Genomic DNA, 20,367 nt, shown 5'->3' on the forward strand with positions numbered 1-20,367 from the left:
AGATATGAAGATATATTTGTGAAATATTTATTAGGAATATACTTTGTGATTGCAATTTAGAAAACTCTGAAAACCCTTACAGTGGATTTAGTTAAATGGGCATCATCAGCATCATCAAGGTTTCAAATAGATTTGATAAAAAAATATTTCAGCTACGACCAATCAAAGGTACGGTCTATTTAATCGCACAATTGTTTCCTAACAACTTTTGGGAGTGATGATATTTAGTCAACATATAGACAACTGTCACAATTGAACAGATTTTTTATCATGACTTGAAGAAAAGCTGTAGACAATGTAGACAATCCCAACAAATCGATTTTCAGATTCATCCCAGTTCTGATGGATTTTCACTAGTCAGTCCAAACCTCAGGCTGTTATTGTTTTGGGGTATTTTCCGCCATCTGAGACACCTGTAAGAAAGAAAATGAAAAAAGCTTCTTAGAGATTCAATTTTCCCTTAATGTTGATAATCATAGTCTTTCTCTTTTTACTTAGTTCGGTTCAGGCAACCTTTCTAACGTGAGAATGAAGTGAAGCAAAGTGTCTGCACTATTGTCTACCTGGTTGTCGATGCACTTGAACTGCCAGGGCCAGCGTGTGTTATAGAGGAAAGGTCGGAGGTCAAAGCGGTTGTCATCCGGACTGTAGCTCTCTGCGTGGTAAGATGGTGTCACCGTGGTCATCTTGTGGCGGTTTATTGAGTACATCCTGAAGAAGTGCTTCACCTTCTGGGCTACCTGAAGAAAGACAACAAAACAGTGCTGTTACTGACCAATTTTAGATTATATTTATGAGGTGATTATTTTCACCTCATAAATATGTGATTATTTATCAGATCAAAATCTAAAAATAATTCATTATAACAAGCCACTACTAAATGCATATTTATAAATAATACTGATAAAACATACATTATTATTCTGTACTTTCATGCCAATCACACAATTAGGAAAAGTAGGCTACTGAATATATTCTATAATAATGAACTAACCAGTGAAAAGATAAAATACTATTGCAGATTTAGTGAAAATCTGGATTGTCCTTTGTTTGTTAAAAACATAGACACCCCTTCATTTAAGAATTTATACACAAAATTCCTCTGATGGGGATTACACTGTCCTACATCAGGAGACAAGCAGGAAAATGTTGCACATGGTGATAGAGCTGACCTCCATTGTTGAGAGAGAGTCCTTCCACATGTGAATGAGTTTACAGAACATGCTGAACGGGCCGCACTTGGAGATCTTCCTCAGGCGCCCCATCACAGATAACTCGGAGTAGGTCATCCCCATATCTGCCTGAGGAGGGAGCAGTGGTGGTGTTTAGAGTAGAGGAAAGAAATACAGCAATTGCTAATTTACTAAAAATCCCATGTAAAGAGTTTCTGAGCTGCTTGACATAGACCAGTAAAGCCTTTTAAATAAAAAAAATACATCGCCTCTCCTCCCTATTTCCCCCACATTGAGTCTGGTTCTACTAGAGGTTTCTTCCTGCTGATGACGGAGTTTTTTTCCTCCAGTCACAAAAAGCTCATTGTGGGAACTGTTGGGTTTCACTTTAATTCTTAAGAATTCAACCGTATACATATATGTTATGATTTGGCGCTATACAAATACAATTTAATTGAATAAGTGTGAATGATTGCTGACTTGTAGCTAGAGCCCCTTTGGATGAGATCATTCTTAAGGGGGAGTGAGGTGTTTTCAAAACAAAGAACAAAGCATCATGTCATGGTAAAAGGCTGAAATCCTCTCCAGAAGATGACCCACGAAGAGGACAGTGGGAAGTGATGCAGCAGCATTGTTACTCTACTGCATGGAGGTATATTTGACCCTGTACTCCATACAGTATTATACAAAACATAACATCAGGTCAGTATTTCATTGTGAATGCTTACTACTTACATTAGCGTTGTACCTAAAACCTGATATAGTAGATCCAGAACCAACTTCAACTCAGTCAGTCCTGTGACAGTATTAAATAATGATTTAATGCTGGGTCCCAAGTGTAAGGAAATGGATAGTTTCTATGATATTCAGGGAGATCACATATCACCCCCCTGGCCTTAACCCTAATATTACTGCAAACACTGCTTGAGTATTAGTTCTGCAGTTGAAACAATATTCCCGCCCTCAAACCAAATCAGGACCTAGTGAAATTTGCAAAAAAAAGTGTAGTGAGTTACTTTTATGTCAAAATGCTACTCAGGGGAAGAATATAAGTCTGTAGACAGTAGTCTGTCCCACCTCATCTGTCTGTGACACCTGTCCATCTGTGAGTGGCTCCAGTTCAGCTGTGGGTGGAGCAGCAAGGATTCTGCAGAGAAAATCAAAACCCCTGATAAAATGAAAACTATACAAGGTGCACCATTTGTGGTTAGTAGTATACACAAAGTGTCACAGAAACAATGGCTGCTGCGTGTAACACATGGTGGCGTAAACTCTTGTCCACATCAAGAAAATTGACAGTTTTTTGGCGGAGAGGCGACAATACTGGGACATGTTTCTGCCTCAGACATTAAGTCCTCCCACATGTTTGGTGTCAAACAGACATGTCACCCAGCAGAGCCCTTACCCTCTCAAAGCAGTGAGCTGGAACTGCTCAACACAGTAAAGCAGGAAGCTCTTCAGGTCTGTCTTGCTGATGCCTCCTATTGGGTTGATGTCAGCACTGGAGCAGTCATACTTGGTGAAATAGCCTGTCAGGCTGAGGAACAAACAGTGATTTAATCCATTATTTAGGCTTTAACTTTTCTCACTAGATGTGCTCTGAACAAACAGAACATGTAGCTTTCAGTAATTTGTGGCTCCAATTTTGCCAGTGGACAAGTGAATAACCTCTATAAAGGACTATACCAAAGGTTTTACATCATCAGTCCTGACATTTTACATTTACCATCACCCAGAGCTTGGACAATATGCACATTCAATACTATTATGTGCTGCACTGGCCAGTGTAGTCTGCAGCATTTTGGTTTGTAGAATTGGAGTGTAGCAGCAGACTCATGATTCTGATTCAATAAAAAATCCAATGCAGGCTTTTTTTCTTTTATGATTGTAACAACAGCCAGCTCCAGTTATACCTCTCATCTACGTTGGCTGAGCCCAGCACCAGCAATCCACCTGGCATACCTCTGGCCCATAGACTCAGCTGGGCGAAGAGGTAGGCCAGGACCATCCTGACGCGAGCCTGGGAACATGAACACACGAACACAAACATGTTTGCACTTCTACCTTAGTGAGGACACTCGATGACATAATACATTCCCAAGCTCCTTACTCTAAACTATCCAAACTAAATGCCTAACCCTAACCGAAGCCTAATTAAAACCCTAAAACCAAGTCTTAAGTCTCAAGCAGCCCATTGAAAAAGTAAGGAAAAGGAGCATGCACACACTAGGGCTGTCAACGAATATTCTACATTCGAATATTAAAATAAAACGGATATTCGATTGTGAAAATTAATATTCAACTGTGGAAAAAAACACATCAGCGGCTGCTCTGCGAGTGGGCGCACTGCATGACAGGTCAGGGACAGACCACAAGAGTTGTACTTGCACAGCGTCACTGACTGCTGAAAGTGAGACACAACCACGGTTTCCAGGCGGGTGGATACAAATTTGGGCTGGTTTCGGATTTTGTAGCCGAAACATGGGCACTTCAGATCCTTCTTCCTGCGACCCTCTGTTCAGCAGGCAGCAGTCTCACTCACTCATTCACCCACATACACACCCACTACAGCTCTGGCTGACGTGCCCCCTAAACTCGCAACATACACTCCCACTTCCTTCAGCTCACATCACCCACTGACCGTTATTAACAAATTGTTTATTTAAATCAGTATTCGCAATCGCGCATAGAGAGAGAGAGAGGGAGGCTTACTTATTTTGTAATGTGTTGGTATGTTTTATGTTAAAACTGAAATGAAATGAAAATACCTATACAAGTACTTATGTCTCGTTGTATTAGTTTTTCCTCCTGTTATTGACATAATGCGCATTGCGCATGCGCATTTATTCGAATGGTTCGAACCTACAGTATGTGTTTTTTTAGAGCGAATATTCAAACATCATTTTGGAGCAATGTTGACAGCCTTAGCACACACACACACACACACACACACACACACACACAAACACACACACACACACACACACACACACAGAAAGAGAGAGAGAGGAAGCAAAGACAAAACTGTCCATCTGTGCTGATAAAATGCTGATAAAAACTAACACAGTGGTGCTACTGATGCATCAGTGTGAAGACTGTGGTTAAACTGTCAAAACATGTGTGGTGGTCTAAGTAACAGTGTGAGAGGTCATCTGACCTGTATGTTCTGCAGAGCCAGGTTTTCTCTGTGGCTTCCTCCATTGGCACGAAACTGAGGCCACCTTCCAGTGACTGCGGAGAAGATTCCCAGAATGCCCTTCACTGCCATGTCGATGTTAATATTCATGTGTGTGCTGCAAAGCAAGAGATAAATGAAAAAGGGATGAAAATTTACATGCAGGCTGTGAATCTTGAGTCATTTGGGTTTAAAGGAGATGGCATCCCCCTCATGTGCCTAAACATCCCCTGCTTCTTTTTTACACAGCATACACTAACATATAATCTCCTGTTGAATACTACCTTCCAATCTGATTGGCCAGGTCTTTGGCCCTGTTGCTGGTGTCCTCAGAGGAGTTCTTGCTGGCCATGTAACATGTGGTGAGGATGCGACCACATAGCTCCTTTGCATTTTGGGGACAGTAGGAGTCTTCCCCAACCACCCTGCGAACATCTTCCAGTACCTGGATGTCTGACAAACAGAAAGACAAACTGAGACAGGGGAGGGACTGGAGGAGGAAAGTAGACTTGAACCTCCTGTTTTGAGCTGATGTAACTCATCTGCTCCCCCTGAACATTATCATCATCATTTTTTTATAAATCTAATGATACTTTTCCAAACTGAATTAAACTCACTGCCGTCCTCCACAGCCTGGCACACCAGCACACACATAGAGTGGACAATACAGGCAGTGGAGGAGCTATCGACGCCTCCACTCAAAGGCAACAAGAAACCAGCCTGGAACAAATATCGTCACAAACATGAATGTCATTACCAAACAGCACGGCAGCATTGTTTTCAGTGTGGGTTCTTCCTCACCTGTCCACTTCTCCTTAGGTAGTCCCACAGCCAGCAGGCCGGCCCTAGACTGAACAACACAGGTGACACCTGCTTTACAGTGGACTTCAATAAAGATAAATTCCCTTCTAAATTTTTGGTGGAGAGATGATAATTTTCTTCTGTCAAAGAAAAAAACATATTATGTACCTGATCTCTTCTTCTGGTGTATGAAAGGGCCATGTCAACGGTTGGTGGGTAGGGAGGTAGAGATCATTATCAGTAGATAAGGAGAAGTCAACTTTGACCCTGTGGTAAGGTTTGGGTTCACTTTCCTACAGCAGAAAAGTAAGAGAAAACAGAGAGGAACTAATGTGACACGCTCTAATGTTGTTAAGCACTCTTATACTTCAGATATGAGGAAAGGCAACAATAAGTAAGAACAATGGAATCAGCAATAAGACATAATATTGGCAACTTTAAAATGGCTGGTGCTGTCTCACCAAGTGTGGCTGGCATATTTCTCCTCTGTAGCTCCGCACATCCTCAAGGTCAACTGTGGCTATAATCACCTCCTACCACACACACGCACATACAAACACAAAGGTTTACCCTGAGGCTCATGAATGCTGTCTGCCTGTCCTCACACACAGAGTCAGCTGCCCTGTAACACATATCCAATTCACCCGCACACACAGGAAATCTGGACACATTGCTTGTCTTTTTATCGGCTTTGACAGTAATGTCACATTGGTGCATCTTGAACTGGGTCTGACTCAGTCAATGGTCCACACATACCACATCGTCAAGGGAGAATTGGGCTCCCTGCGCCACAATGTCTCCGTTGATGGCCACCATGGCACAACCATCATAGTAGACACGGTCTCCATCACAGCCCTTCTGGTTGGCATACAGGTAGATACCTCCACTCTGAAACAATACGACATACATTGAATGCAGGACGGACTCACACCTGGGCCACACCAGCTGCACCGCTGATCTGCTGCGTCTCACACACGTCTGTTGTTCACACAGGCAGTGTATCTGCTGCACAGCTGCTACGTGGCTTTCTGGTATGAGTACTGTATTTTCTTAAATAAACGTAACGTATGTACTCAGTTAGTGCCAGAATTCTACAGTATGAAGCCTTGCATCTTCCTGTCCTGCAATAACAATACAAATCTTGTATAAACAAATTAATGGATTCAGTCAACAGAAATGTTGAGTGCTTTTACTTTGAAATGGGTACAGGAAGCTTTGCAAACCCTTATATTTGTGACACAATTGTCAGATACAAATATTGCAACTGTGAAAGTAATCAGTGCAGCTGATGTTAGCTGATCACCCCCAAATTAAAAGGCAGCTGAAAGAGCTGCCACAGGGAGAAGCTGACTGACACATGGACACTGACACACAGAGGTGTGACAAAGAGGAGTGGCCCAGACACGAGCTGAGCTGAGCTGAGCTGAGCTGAGCTGAGTGGCAACATGAAATGTTATGATGTTGGGGAATTTATGTTTGATGTTTTGGAAATGAAACATAACTGGTAACTGGCTGTTGTGTGGTAAGAATTAAAAAAGCAAGCCAATCCCGAGTGTTTAATCAAACGTCTGCATATATACATATACACTAAAAACACCACATGTTATGGTGGTACTCTGTTCTTCAATTGTTGTCCAACACTGTCCTCTGGTGATCTCAGCTTTGCATTCTCTGTGTCTGGTCAAATTGGTGACAAAAAAAAACAATTGTCTCGGCAAGTTGCCATTTTTAGAGCATAAGCAAATGATTGCTCGGATTAACATTGCAACTGTGTTATACACCTTGTGGTATTTTCTTAAAGAACATGCATCTGTACCAAGCATAATCACCAACGTGTAATTTGTCTACATGAACAGATGAAACCATGTCTGCTCCAGGTTTAGGCATACCTTGGTGGTGGCTGACTTGACCAGGGTGACTCTTTGATCAGCTTTGCGGAGCTCATGGTGGCTAGCAGAGGAATTAGTGAAGATCTCAACACCATCTAGACCCATCCCAATATGGGGGCTAAGGAAAAGAGAAAGCATTCAGTCTGCTGAGTTTCAAGCATTTTCAACATTATGCAGAAAACTACCCATACAACCCTCTGTTGCTCTACCTTCTGGGGTTCCAGAGCTCTGCACATATTTCAGTGCCAATACAGGTGTCCTTTGTGGAGAGCACACACTCACCAAATGGGACTGTATCCTGATGAAGACAGAAAAGACCGGACACTGAAATCACTGCCACTTTCTGTGGAGAGTAAATGGTCTGTGTCCTCTTTCAGATGATCAGCTAAACACAGATGATTATAATAATTTATTTGTGTAGCACCTTTTAAAAATACACAATAATGACAGAGTTTTTGTTTTACCTGCCCTGTTACCTCCTGGATCATTCTGGGCAGGAAATATTCCTCCACTTTCCTTAAGGATACAAACAAAAAGAAAATCAAGAAACAGGTACAATCAAGCTGCATGATGCAAATACAAGATTCAGTGATTTTTGCAGGTTGACTCATACCATTTATTAAAAGCCAGGATATTTTGACTTCTGCTGCGCACATTTACACAATCTGTCTCCTCAACTTCCTCAAACTTCTTGGAAGTGCAATATGACATTTCTGTCCCCTTTCATGATTTACTGAAAACCTGTCAGATTAAGGTAGTTCATTTACTAAAGAGGGAAAATTCAAGTGTGTTATAACTGGAACTGTCTCTTTTCCATATTTTATACCCAACAAATAAATAGCCAAGTACAAAATTCTAAAGCTTTCATAAAGTTTGTATACAGAGACAAATTAGTGGTTATAAAAGACTTTAAAACGTGATTACCAACCTTAACTGATTCCAAGGTGAGAACCACCGCATCTCTCTGTAGTTCCCGTAGTTGGCCATCAGTATTTTAGGTCTGATCAGCAGTATCTTTCTACATGATAAATACGTATATTAACACACACACACACACACATCATATGTATCTCAACAGGAATCTCTTAATAAATGAGCTTGAATGTGGTATGTGTATGGAAATATAAATATATAAACGTGTGTGTGTGTGTGTGTGTGAACAGTGGACTGCTGAAATACCTGTTGAGGAACAGAACCCTGCAGTTGTAGCGAACATTATGATGCATAACAGGCCTGAGGGAGCAGAATCAAACACTTAAAGGATTGAAACTGAAAAAAGACTTAACAATAATATCAAATGACCTCCTGTTTCCATTACATAACATACTACTGCTAATACTGTGGCTGGTCTAACTATTTGAAGGTGATACTCACATTCCCACATCACAGATGATGTCCTGGGTGATGGGAGACTCCAGAAGTTTCCTAAGGACCTGAAAGCTGTGGAGCAACGTGTCTGACTCATAGAAGTGGTCTGCACAGCCATACCCACTGTAAAAATGCAGTGAAGTAGAAAAGAGATGGCAGGTGAGTGACTAAAAACTCTGAGCTACAAGTCACTTAGTGTTTTCATGCTGGTTATCCAGTAAACAGTATTTTGGACAAAGATGATTTTGGCCATAATCAACCTTGTAATATCATACAGTGTCAAAATTGAACATCTAAATAGTAGTTTCTCCAGGAAAGTCATGTATATAAAGACTTTCAGTCGGGGTTTAGAGCTCATCACAGCACAGACAGAGCCTTGGCAAAAGTCACTGATGATCTTCTATTAGCTTCAGATCAAGGGTTTGTGTAGTCCTGTTAGATCTTAGTGCAGCATTCAACACTATTGATCATCAAATTCTATTACAGAGACTAGAACAGTTATTTGGCATTAAAGGAACCGCCCTAAACTGGTTTAAATCCTATTTTTCAGATTGATTCCAATTTGTGCAAATTAATTATGAGTCATCTGTGCGCACCAAAGTTAACCACGATGTTCCTGAGGGTTCTGTGCTCGGCCCAATACTATTGTCATTATATATTCTTCCACTAGGAAACATTATCAGTAAAATGTCCTCTGATATGCAGATGACACCAAATTATACTAATCAATAAAACCTGAACAGTGTTATCAATTAACTAAACTTCAAGCATGTCTCAAGGACATAAAAACCTGGATGACCCAGAATGTTCTCTTATTAAACTCAGATAAAACAGAGGTTCTAATACTTGGCCCTAAACACCTTAGAGATACATTATCTAATGATATAGCTGCACTAGATGACATTGCCCTGGATTCCAATGAAGCAGTCAGGAATTTGGGAGTCATCTCTGATCCTGATTTGTCCAAATTTCTAGGACCGCCTTCTTTCACTTACAAAATTTTTCAAAAAGATGCAGAAACACTAGTCCATGCCTTTGTCACATCCAGACGTTAAAGATCCTGCAGCTTGTCCAAAATGCTGCAGCACGTGTGAAAAGAGATAACACTTCTCCTGTATCAGCTTCACTACACTGGCTTCCAGTTAAATCAAGAATAGAATTTAAAATTCTCCTCCTCACCTACAAGGCCATTAATAATATGGCACCATCTTACCTTAAAGAGCTCATAGTACCATATCACCCCACTAGAGCACTGCGCTCCCAGAATTCAGACTTACTTGTTGTCCCTAAAGTCTCTAAAAGTAGAGTAGGAGCCAGAGCCTTAAGCTATCAAGCTGCTCTCCTGTGGAATCATCTCCCAGTTTGAGTTTGGGAGGCAGACACCCTCTCTATGTTAAAGAGTAGGCTTAAAACCTTCCTTTATGATCAAGCTTATAGTTAGAGCTGGTTCAGGTTTGTCTTAGACCTGCTCTTAGTTATGCTGCTATAGGTCTAGAATGTCGAGGGACACATGGAGCTTCTCTTTCCTCTTCTCCTTCCTCAGCACATCAAATAATTTAATGTCACATCAATGCATGTTACTGACTTGACCTCTCCCCTGGAGTCCCTGTGCCTTATCGCTTTTTGATAGTTTTTTGATAGTTTTTCCTTCCTCTTGTCGAGGTTTAAGGGCAGAGGATGTCACAGCTTGTTAAAGCCCTATGAGACAAATTCTGATTTGTGAGTATGGGCTATACAAATAAAATTTGATTGATTGATTGATTGATGATTGATCGAGCCCTTTTCTAGTTTTAACTACTTTTACATTAGGAGTCACATTCACTTCTTCAGACACCCTCCATACAGCACTACCTTTTATAGTGCTTCTCAATCAATCATACATTCACACACTGATGCCATCAGGTTTGGTTTAGGGTTCAGTGTCTTGCCAAAGGACACAGGCAGACTGAAGGATTCAGGGATCAAAACCACCAACTTTCCAAATAATGGATGACCTGCTCTACCTCCTGAGCACCAGCCACCCAGGACATAATCATACTATAATGTTCAGATATAGGGAAATACTCTTTAAACTAATTCATGCTTTTCCCGCCATACCATATCTCCAGCTCTGGGCCCAGTCTGTATTTGGCTCCACGATTCTTCGCAATCTCAATACCTGAGAGAAACACACAGACAGGATTTTTGTTTCCACGTAAACACACACACATATGCATTTAAAATTGCCTATTAAAAAAGCCTATTAGGTAATGGCATTGCGCAATGTTGGGTGGAAATCCACGATTGGCTAAATATTCAATAAAGACATCTCATGATAATGGTGATAAAAAATAATAACATTTTATTTACAAATACATCTAAGCCATCACTATGTCTATAATGATAACTTGATGGAATACCCTGGGATATTGCTATTGTAAATCAATTAAAAAATGTTGATGTATAGAGAAAAGGTTTTTCACTACATCTACAAACAGTAATGGGCAATAAAACTGAGTTCACCCTATGGCTACTGCAATGTAGGCAGTGATATGATAATATGAAAAGAGCAGTGTGTATATAAGGGCTGTATGAGTGAGTGTGTGAATGGTGAATGTCACTTGTACTGCAAAGCGCAGTGAGCGGTTGATAAGAGTAAAATAACTACAGTCCATCTATTTTTACCTTAATGCTGGAGAGTCATTTGTTGAACACAAGCCTTCTTAAACGGCTTTTGCCATGATGAATAGCAAACACTGGCTAACGATTACGTAAGATGTTCTCAAAAATTCTGGTGCTGCAATTAAATATTTCATTGCTTTCAAGTTTGTTCTGTGTCCCTGAGACATGCACAGACATGGGGCTCGATTGATTGACATCATTGTGATGGAATACCTGCTTGAGTGTTTTTCTAACTATCCTAATGTTGGCTCACAGGCAAATGACTCTTAACTTTAAACTTGAAGTGGGCGCAGTGCGCTGCAAATGTTGTCATGCAAGTGGAGGAGGAGTCAAACTAAGGCACAGAACATTTGTGCAGCAACAATATATCTGAGTGCACGCATTTGCACATGGGCAGGGTTCTCAGGGAAATCATTACAAGATCGGAACCTGCAATGAAGACATAATGCTCTCAAAATGAAAGACCATGCTTTTGAATATGGGAATAAACATTTGAGATTTGAAATCCTGCTGGAGATTCATCACTGAGAACAACAAGTTACAGAGTTGTCACAGAAAATCTAAATTACTTTCAAAATAGTTGGGTTTGAACATTTCAGTGATGCCTTCATTATTATTTAAATGCAAAACACATTTGAAGGTTTTTCTATAACATCTTGGACAGAATCTAATAGGAGGTTATTTATTGAGTAAATCAAATAAATGGTCTCATCTTACATCTGAGATATTAATAGCAGTATTCTTTATACACATAAGGATATTATTAATACATTTATAACTATTGATTTCTATATATAACTAATTTTAGCATAACACCAATTTTCAAGTAGAAGTTAAGGGATGCTAAAAAGTCATAAATACCTAAAACCAGAGGTGGCCCCTAGCAGGAACACATACTCAACCATTAATAGCAAATTGTTTTGAGGGTTATGGTAGTTTGTTGGTCAACAGTTTATTTGTTAAGACACTGTCATATTTAAACTTGTACCTGCACAATCAGCATGGTTCTATATCTGTTAAGTTGCTGTCACACTGATGTTGTCATTTTGGTGAGGAAGGGGAACAATGTGACAACAACAATGTGAGATTTTCCATCCGTCCACTAGTTTTTGTTTAAGATTGGTCGAACTTAATTTGATGGTCACTGACATGACATCCGCCATGGGACATGCAAGAGTCTTTGTGAATGTTAGTGACTGGTGTCAGTAAGGGTCATAAACAGAGAGTCCTTCATGTTCACGTCAGCTGTGATCGTGGTGTGATGTTGTACCAGTTAAACGCAGGGTAGGTCTACAGAATCAGACGACTTTAGCCTTAATGGAGTCAAAGGCACAGCAGTAGTACGAGTGGCAGTGTTGTATCAGCATCGTATTGGTATGAGTTACACTCACTCTTCAGGATTCTCTCCAAGTTGCCTTCAAAGTCCAGAGCCCATTGATTCAACGAGCAAGTAGCCACAGTCACTTTTCGTCCCATGTTCGTGTCGGTGAGCAGATAAAGATTGAGCGCTGGGACACGATGTCTGCACGATGTATGAGAGAAGGTGGGTAAGTAAGAAGTAGTGTACTGTGGTTCTGTGCTCCAGTGAACCCTGAGCAGAGACTGTCTGCTGCCCCTCAGCTGCACTGTCTTCTTCTGCTGCTGCTGCTGCTTCTGTGCGCTTCAACCTGAGCGCGTTGTACTGCCCCCAGCAGGAGAACAGACACATTACTACTACTACTACTGCTACGGGGTTAATTCTGGGTGATCTGGAACACGGGGTAATGTGGGACACGTTAAATTCAGTCGGTTTATTTCCTGTTCTAAATCTAGTCAAGCTTTACCTTAACTATAAGATGGCAGGGACATCATGTGACTGATGTCACAGAAACGGGCGGGGCAGGTGTCCATCAGAAGCTCCCCCTTGGAATTGCATGACAAGGTCAATGACATAAGATTCTGACTGTGGAGGACCAAAATATATATATATATATATATAAGTATAAAAATGAATAAATGAAAAAGTTAATAAATACATAAATAAATACCAACATAAGGAAATAAACGAATAAGAAAATAAATAAATAAGGAAATAAATGTCCTAACCTCAGTCTCATGCAGGATTGGAGTGTGCCTGTCAATGCTGACTGTTGTGCAGTAGTTGCTGTTTGCAGTGTTGTGTCAGTTCACACTTTAAAACAATGAGTTCTCAGTTTCTTTTATTGGGATGATTTAGAAACAAACTGACGTCATGTGTTTAGTTATTAATCGATGGTGTCAGATCATGTCTGCGCATCGCTCAGGTCATTTTATCACTGAGTCCTGACTGTGAGCGTCTCGTGTTGTACTGAGCACAACATGTTGAAGAGTCATTTTTCATGATGGTTAAATGAGTCTCATAAACTCAGAGTGGAGGAGGAAACAGAAACTCCAGCTCGATACAAACAAACCCACTGCAGTAACTGATCCCTGAGCAGCTGTGACCAGAGAAACTCTGTGTTTTCACTGTTTCCACTGTTCTTCAACTAAGTCTCTGAACTGCTGCTTCATGAACGAGCTCTGATCTCACTGTGTGTGTGTTTCATTTGGATGTTTCTGACTTGTTTAACATTATAATAATCATTATAAATAAATTAAATATTCATTGTAGTAGAGAAATTGCAAGCCCTCTTTTGAATGGTTTATACATTATTTTAAATTATTTTGTTCATCACTTAAGATTAGATTAGATAAAAAGTTATCGATTCACACATGTGGGAAATTCATTTGTTCCAGCAGCAGGCAGTTCAGAATGAGAGAGACAAGAGAATAAAGATATATAATGTATATAAAAAACAACAACAGAATAAAAACAATGAATTTAAAGTTAAATTAAAAAAAAATAAAATGCTGAGTATGTACATTCTGTACACACAGGATGGTTCTATGTGGCAAGTAAAAATCTTTTTGTGCATAAGAATAAAATATTAGTGTGCAAACAGTTGCTTTCTCTTACAAAATAGTGAAAAATAGTACTAAGCAAAGACATTTTATAAGGAAATATGTAAATTCTTGTTATTTTGAGACATCTCCCCTTTTGGAGGTCCAGTGTTTGGAGGTTTGGAATCATGAGTGTGTTTATTAGTATTTGCTAACTTGTGTGTGTGTGTGTGTGTGTGTGTGTGTGTGTGTGTGTGTGTGTGTGTGTGTGTGTGTCTGGTTTCTTACATATGTCTAAATGTGAGTGTTTTGCATATATATTCAAAAACAACAGCTTTTTCTTCTCTTCTGTTACTTGTCAGTTTGAGAGCTAAGTGGATGGTTGTGTGAAAACAAGTCATTAATTCATGAAAAGGAAATAACATTGTGTCTTTGCTTTGTTAAATGTTGCCTTTTCTTCCCTTATCCTTTTGCTTTTTGCTAAACCCTTCCTTACATTACTTCCTGATTTATTTACTTCCTGTAGAAAGATCATTTTGTTGCCCAATCAACTTCCTCTCTCCCCTCCAATAATACAGTTTCCCACAAATTACACTCATGTAAACCTGTGTAGAGAGAATCAAATTCTGCCCCAGGGATTACCTTTTTTAAGTCTGTGCTCAAAGTGAAATGTGGATTCATGCCCCACAATACTTGCTTTAGTACTTCAGCATATGACACTTGTTTTGCACTTTCGTTTTGCATCTTTGGGTTTCCTTTTCTTTCATATAACATCCTGTTTGTATTCTCTTCAGCACATCTGACACCCTGGCCTCTGCTCTATACTGAGCTTCTTCATGTCTTATTCTCTGACATTTCAAACATCTCAGTGGTATGGGGACATATAATTTTACAGGGAAACTCATGTATCCAATCAATACTTTCTCTTTTCCTCAAACTTCATCTTTCAGTTTAATTTCGAATAGTTTGGACCTGACTTTTTATGCAACACAACCACTGTCAAAGTCAATGTTTTTTTCACTTATTCATTAAAATGGCTTAAATGTACCGGATGAACTGGAACATTTGGTTCAGACATTCATTGTTCCCATGCAGGTGATGTATCCATCTAACTATGCTGATCCCCTCCAGTGCCTCCAGGAGCTTGACATTTGTTAAGAGTGAGATGTTTTCCCGACTTTTATAATGCAATCCTGTTTACACTTTAATTTTGTTCCCTCAATACAGTATGAGTACCATCATTAGACCTCAATTTGAATTTGTCTAAACAACCAAAATTAAATACCTGCAAGTCAAATAACCATTTAGTCTCAGTTGTACTTAATCAGTAATTAGCTGGCATGTTAACATGCCAAAATGGAAATACATTTCTGTTGCATAGTGACACAGCTCACAGCACCTCTGTGTTTCTTAATCTCTAGTCTGCTTTGTATTAAACAGTAGTGTTAGAAAATTCCATATTTAAAAGAAAAATTAAACAAGAAATACACAGAAACATACTTTGTTTGTAAATTGTGACATGCCTTTGGATCCTTATTTCCAGTTTTATTTTGATATCACTTACCTTCTGTCGTCTGCTTTACCTCCTGTCCTCACTAATGATTATCTGCCTCACCCTAATGTTTCACTTGCGTCCTATTATCCCAGCTTCCCTTGTGTTTGTAGTGTGTGCTTCCAGTTCTCCTGGTCAGTTCGTGTGCTAGGCTCTGCAGTGTTACCTACTGTTTAGTTCCTGACAGCATCTTAGTTTGACACCTGCCAGCCATAGCAACTGTCAGCCTGTGTACTTATAGTAAATTATTCTCTACACCTTCTTGCCAGTTTATTTGAGTCCAGTCTCCCTCAAATCCACAAACGACACAGACAAAAGGTGTGAAGGTATTTAATCTGTTCTTCCACCATATGAATGATATGACACTTGTACAAACCGAGTAGAGTAGAATAATTCAACTTAACATTAGCTCTTCAACTGAAATTGATCTTATTGTGGATCCTATTTCATATATAGGTTTTGTACATATCGCACAATATCAGAGTTTTGCCGAAACATTTCATGGGATGTGATCTGTGCTTGATGTTTCAGGACTGTTTCAAAGTAATGTACTAAACCAGATTAGACTTGGTCTGATTTCATTAGCTCTTTGTTGGTTCAATAAAACCGCTTCAAGCTGGTTCTGTTTGTTGTGCTCATTCTACACAGGTTATTTCACAGAGAGCTTTGCTTCTCTGAGTATCCTTCATGAACCAATCATCTGAAGGATTCTTCCTGCGACAGATTCTGTCTCATACAAAGAGAGAAAATGGCAGCATGGCACAGGGGGTGTAAATGTGATTAATCTAAGACAAAAGATTCACCCTGTGAGAGGCGGTGGTGCAGAAGACAGGATGGTAAATGTGTTCTTTTTGTTCATTCAATTGCAGATTCCTGTGTAAAGTATCCCGCTGATAGAGTTTGGACAGGCCATACCACCCAACAAAAAATGGTGCAAAAACACGATGAGTGTCTGTGATTAAAATATACACGTTACAATAATCCCTCACATCACACTTGTCTCTCTTTAACTCTCTCGCACACACACACACACACACACACACACACACACACACACACACACACACGCCATACAAAATAAATAGCAATATGTACAAGATTCTCTCAAGAGGGCAGCAAACTCAGGTTATATAGCATGTAACTTCACAAAAACACATCTACACACAATGCATAACCTGCATGATGTATCATACATAACCAACAGAATGCTTAGCCCTGTCATTGTAAAATAATGTCAAAACCATGAAATGTTAATTACACAAGGTTTCCGGGATTAATTGAGCTACATCAGATCTAGACACATGCATAGACACAGGTATTTTATGACGATGTAATCTCCACAGTCAGACCAACAGTCTTAAACCCTTGTGAAAGAATCCAAAGGCAGCAATGACGAGATGATGAGCCCACAGAGAAAAACATGATCTAACCTTTCTAGTTATGGCTGCCTTCATGGGATATTAATCCTCTCCCTCCCACCACTAAAACACCCACCAAATCCCAACAAAATGAATATAGCAAAGCTCTTTGTTTTAGTGTAATAGAAGGCAAAGGCAGTATGTAGCAAAGTCAAGCTGTCTTACAAACAAAATCCTCTATATTTGTCTTTGTCCCCTTTTTGGTCTGGTGAAATGGTCAAACAGTTTTTGGTGATTCTCAAGGCCAGTGGTGGGACGTGGAGCAGATGAAGAGTGAGTTTAATGTTTCCATATAAAGATCAGGAATAATTACACCAAGAATCTCTCATGTAGGAGTGCCACGAGAGCAGGTATGTATTGGATTTTCACCTATATCGGGTATGGACATAGTTCTGGTTTAGTGCCGTCCCCTGATGATGATACACTTTGACATTAGCAGAGTTTGGTCCTTACCTCTTTTATGGGAAGACTTTGACAAAGGACACAAATGCAATATAATTTTGTGAATGAGGATAGTACTGACAGGTAATTCTGTTTTCTTACAATATGAGTCTTTTATACCTCCAGGCAAATTTTACATATTCATTTTAACCTTGTAGCTGAAATTTATGTGATGATTGGAACACATCAACAGAGTAACTAGAATTACTGCACTGCTGTTGTATGCCTTCACCAACCAGCAGTGTCTGTGTACATTTCTACATTTATCTTCCAGATTCATATAAGGTCATTGTGACCTTTGACCACTGATGTGTAAAAAGATATATCTTTGTGTCTAAGTGACAACCAATTGATTATCACATTCATGTTTTTGGAGGCCACCATGACCCTGACCTTTGACCACTGGAATCTAACAGTTAATCAGTAAGTCAAAGTGAATTTTACCAATAAAATTCCGTACGGACAGTCCTAATATATCAGATGTCGCAGTGAGCTTGACCTTTGACCTCTAGGTACCAAAATCTAATCAGTAAATCTTTGAGTCCATGTGAACATTTCTACCAAATTTAAAGACATTCCCTCAAGCTGATCTTAAGATATAATGTTCAAGAAAAACATTAACATACTTTGTGAGGCATCTGTGACCTTTGACCTTTGGCTAACAAAATCCTTGAGTCCAAGTTGATGTGAAAGGATTCCTCGACGGCTATCCAGTGATATCACCTTCACAAGGCACAAATGAGCTCTGTGAGGTCATTGACCTTGACCACTATAATCGAATCAGTTTATCCATGAGTCCAAGTGAGTATTTGTACCAAATTGGAAGAAATTCCCTCAAGGCATTCTCAAGATATCTCGTTCCAAGAATGGGTCGACAGACATACGAATGGATTGACGGACAACCTGAAAACGTAATACCTCCAGCCAGTGGCTATCGCCGGTGCAGAGGCATAACAAAGTCAGCAGATAAACCAGGTGAAACAAAAGCACATTTGTTGGTGGTCAAACCTAAAGTGAAATAATCAGGAATTGTTGCAAATTCAACAAGAAAACTTTGTGTGGACAACTAAACTTGTGACTGAGCCTAAAACTGCCTTCAGCCTTCACCCATGTCTTTTGGAGTGAACCTGATTGGTACTTCTAAATATTAGACCCCAAACCAAGACCAGTGATGTGCAATCCTAAAGTTTGGGCTAAAATCATTGAACTCTCCACTTTACGCCCCTTCATTACTTCTAACCTTTAAATAACCTAAGAAAATAACAGGGTTTTACTGAGAAACTGCAAAGTTCCATCAGCTGTCAGAATATCCAAAGGCATTGATCCAAATGCACACACACTGTTAAACTACCAATCTCAGTGTTAGCTGGAGCTGGCACATTGGGTATTTCAGATGTCAATGTTTTGGTACAGTCCATGTGGCGCTTTTTGGCACCATGCAGCCTGGTCCACACAGAATTATATTTATAGGCTGGTCTGTAAAGACATCATATTATTCTTTAAAAAGCTAGTTTCTATCATTTGTCATCCAATACATTGCCAAAATGTTTATACCTATCCTGAATGGCCATGTCCAAGGTGACATGAAATGCCTGCCAAGTATACTCCCATGTTTTTGTGGTCTTTAAGTTTTATGGACTTTGTAAATCATGCCGCACAAATTCTTACAATCTCTCCTTAAAGGCATTCATGGTGTTTCAATAAGTCTCACATAGAAACTGACCAATGGTTGAATTACAATTGAGCATTTCATTCAAGGAAATCCCTAATCTTTCCTTTTAATAAAGACCAAATCATATAACTCTCTGGGAAATTTACAAGTACAATTACTTGATAATTATTGTGACATTATTGACTTTTGTAATGACTTATAATTTAAAAAATCATTTATACAAACCTGTTTTCCTATTTTCCTAAGAAAAAGCATGTAACGTCACATGAGGCAGGGCTGCCAAGCTTGTCCAGTCTTAACAATAATAAATATGGGTCCCAGCGATAGTTGTAATACTAAAGGGGTTGAGAATGCACATCTGTATGCATATGAAAATGAGAAAAACCAGTCAAGAATTGGGTAAGTGTCTTAAATATATGTTAAATATATGCTGAGGACAACCAAAGCGGCATCTAATGTTCAAATTCCATGTATAAAACGGTATAAATTCAGTAGAGAAAATTCCTGTGAAAGGGCTCATGAAGGTTTTAGAGGGACCAATTAGAACAGGTATAAACACTTCTGTCTTAAGATGTAGTTGGACAACATGCAATACAGCCTAGGTGGTTTTAAAACATGCTGAGAGCTTTCAGTCCTTACTTTAATTGGTAGGCAACACATGCCAATGTGAGTCTAGAAAAATGTCAGATTCCTCCTGTCTATATGGAACTGTGGCAGCTGCACTTCCTTGTAGTCTTTAGCAGAATTCAATTTGTTTCCCTTCTCCTGCATTTAAGACGCCCTGTTGGCCAGTGTTAGTCCTGCTACCAACACGTCCTGTGAGGTGTGACGTTGGGCTGCCAAACATATAAAGGGCAGACAGTGTTTTTCTTTCATTGTGTGAATTGTGTGTGCCTGCATGCATGTGGCTATGTGTTTGCAAGTCATTCATCGTCCACGTTGTGTGTGTCACTGTCCAGGGTAGGTGGGGTAATGTGTGTGTACGTGCGGCTGGGACTGTTCATGTGCATTTGCCATCGGCAGTGTGGCATGGCGGTCAGAAGGCAGACAGGTAGACAGAAGGTCGTCCTCTGACAAGTCACCTACAGACAGAGGAGAAACACAGCTGTTAGTACAGCTTAAAGCTGCTTTTATATATGTTTATGTTTATATGTATGTAGCTGGGCAAAGCCAAGCTAACTACTTTCCCTCTGCTTCCAGTTTTCATGCATGCTAACAAGCTTTTCCTTAAATGCAGACATGAGACTGATGGTTAATCTGCTCATCTGACTTTCAGAGAGAAAGGAAATTTATATATATATATATATATGTATATAAATT

The 20,367-nt window shown here is 39.7% G+C and overlaps 2 protein-coding genes across 3 annotated transcripts in view; both read right to left on the reverse strand.

Moving 5' to 3' along the window:
• Window positions 1-5: 5 nt before the first annotated feature.
• On the reverse strand, window positions 6-12,710 carry LOC109624775 (glutamine-dependent NAD(+) synthetase). Its single transcript, XM_020079680.2, has 21 exons — window positions 12,458-12,710; window positions 10,503-10,563; window positions 8,412-8,528; window positions 8,217-8,270; window positions 7,966-8,055; window positions 7,502-7,553; window positions 7,247-7,335; window positions 7,038-7,155; window positions 5,905-6,036; window positions 5,610-5,681; window positions 5,317-5,441; window positions 5,149-5,197; window positions 4,965-5,067; window positions 4,632-4,800; window positions 4,330-4,465; window positions 3,086-3,192; window positions 2,578-2,709; window positions 2,250-2,319; window positions 1,173-1,301; window positions 564-740; window positions 6-413 (listed from the first exon to the last, which is right to left on the reverse strand). The coding sequence occupies exons 1-21, from the start codon at window positions 12,540-12,542 to the stop codon at window positions 378-380; spliced, it is 2,103 nt and encodes a 700-aa protein (XP_019935239.2). The 5' UTR covers window positions 12,543-12,710; the 3' UTR covers window positions 6-377.
• Window positions 12,711-15,830: 3,120 nt separating this feature from the next.
• dok4 (docking protein 4) overlaps window positions 15,831-20,367 on the reverse strand; it is a 50,565-nt gene continuing 46,028 nt past the window's right edge. For both annotated transcript variants that reach the window (XM_069524678.1, XM_069524729.1), the window contains one exon: window positions 15,831-20,129. In XM_069524678.1, the coding sequence (XP_069380779.1) occupies window positions 19,996-20,129 (134 nt within the window). In that variant the 3' untranslated portion in view covers window positions 15,831-19,995. The remainder of the gene's footprint in view (window positions 20,130-20,367) is intronic.

This window comes from Paralichthys olivaceus, chromosome 1 (assembly GCF_024713975.1).
Source record: "Paralichthys olivaceus isolate ysfri-2021 chromosome 1, ASM2471397v2, whole genome shotgun sequence".
Lineage (NCBI taxonomy): Eukaryota > Metazoa > Chordata > Actinopteri > Pleuronectiformes > Paralichthyidae > Paralichthys > Paralichthys olivaceus.

What these genes read in the sequence shown, in the direction of transcription:
- LOC109624775 (XM_020079680.2), bottom strand. Translation starts at nt 12,542, where the DNA reads ATGGGACGAAAAGTGACTGTGGCTACTTGCTCGTTGAATCAATGGGCT. An exon ending in GGCCCAGAGCTGGAGATATG is followed by an intron (nt 8,529 to 10,502) that starts GTATGGCGGGAA and finishes GCATTTTTACAG; the next exon opens with TGGGTATGGCTGTGCAGACC. An exon ending in ACCTAAGGAGAAGTGGACAG is followed by an intron (nt 5,068 to 5,148) that starts GTGAGGAAGAAC and finishes TATTTGTTCCAG; the next exon opens with GCTGGTTTCTTGTTGCCTTT.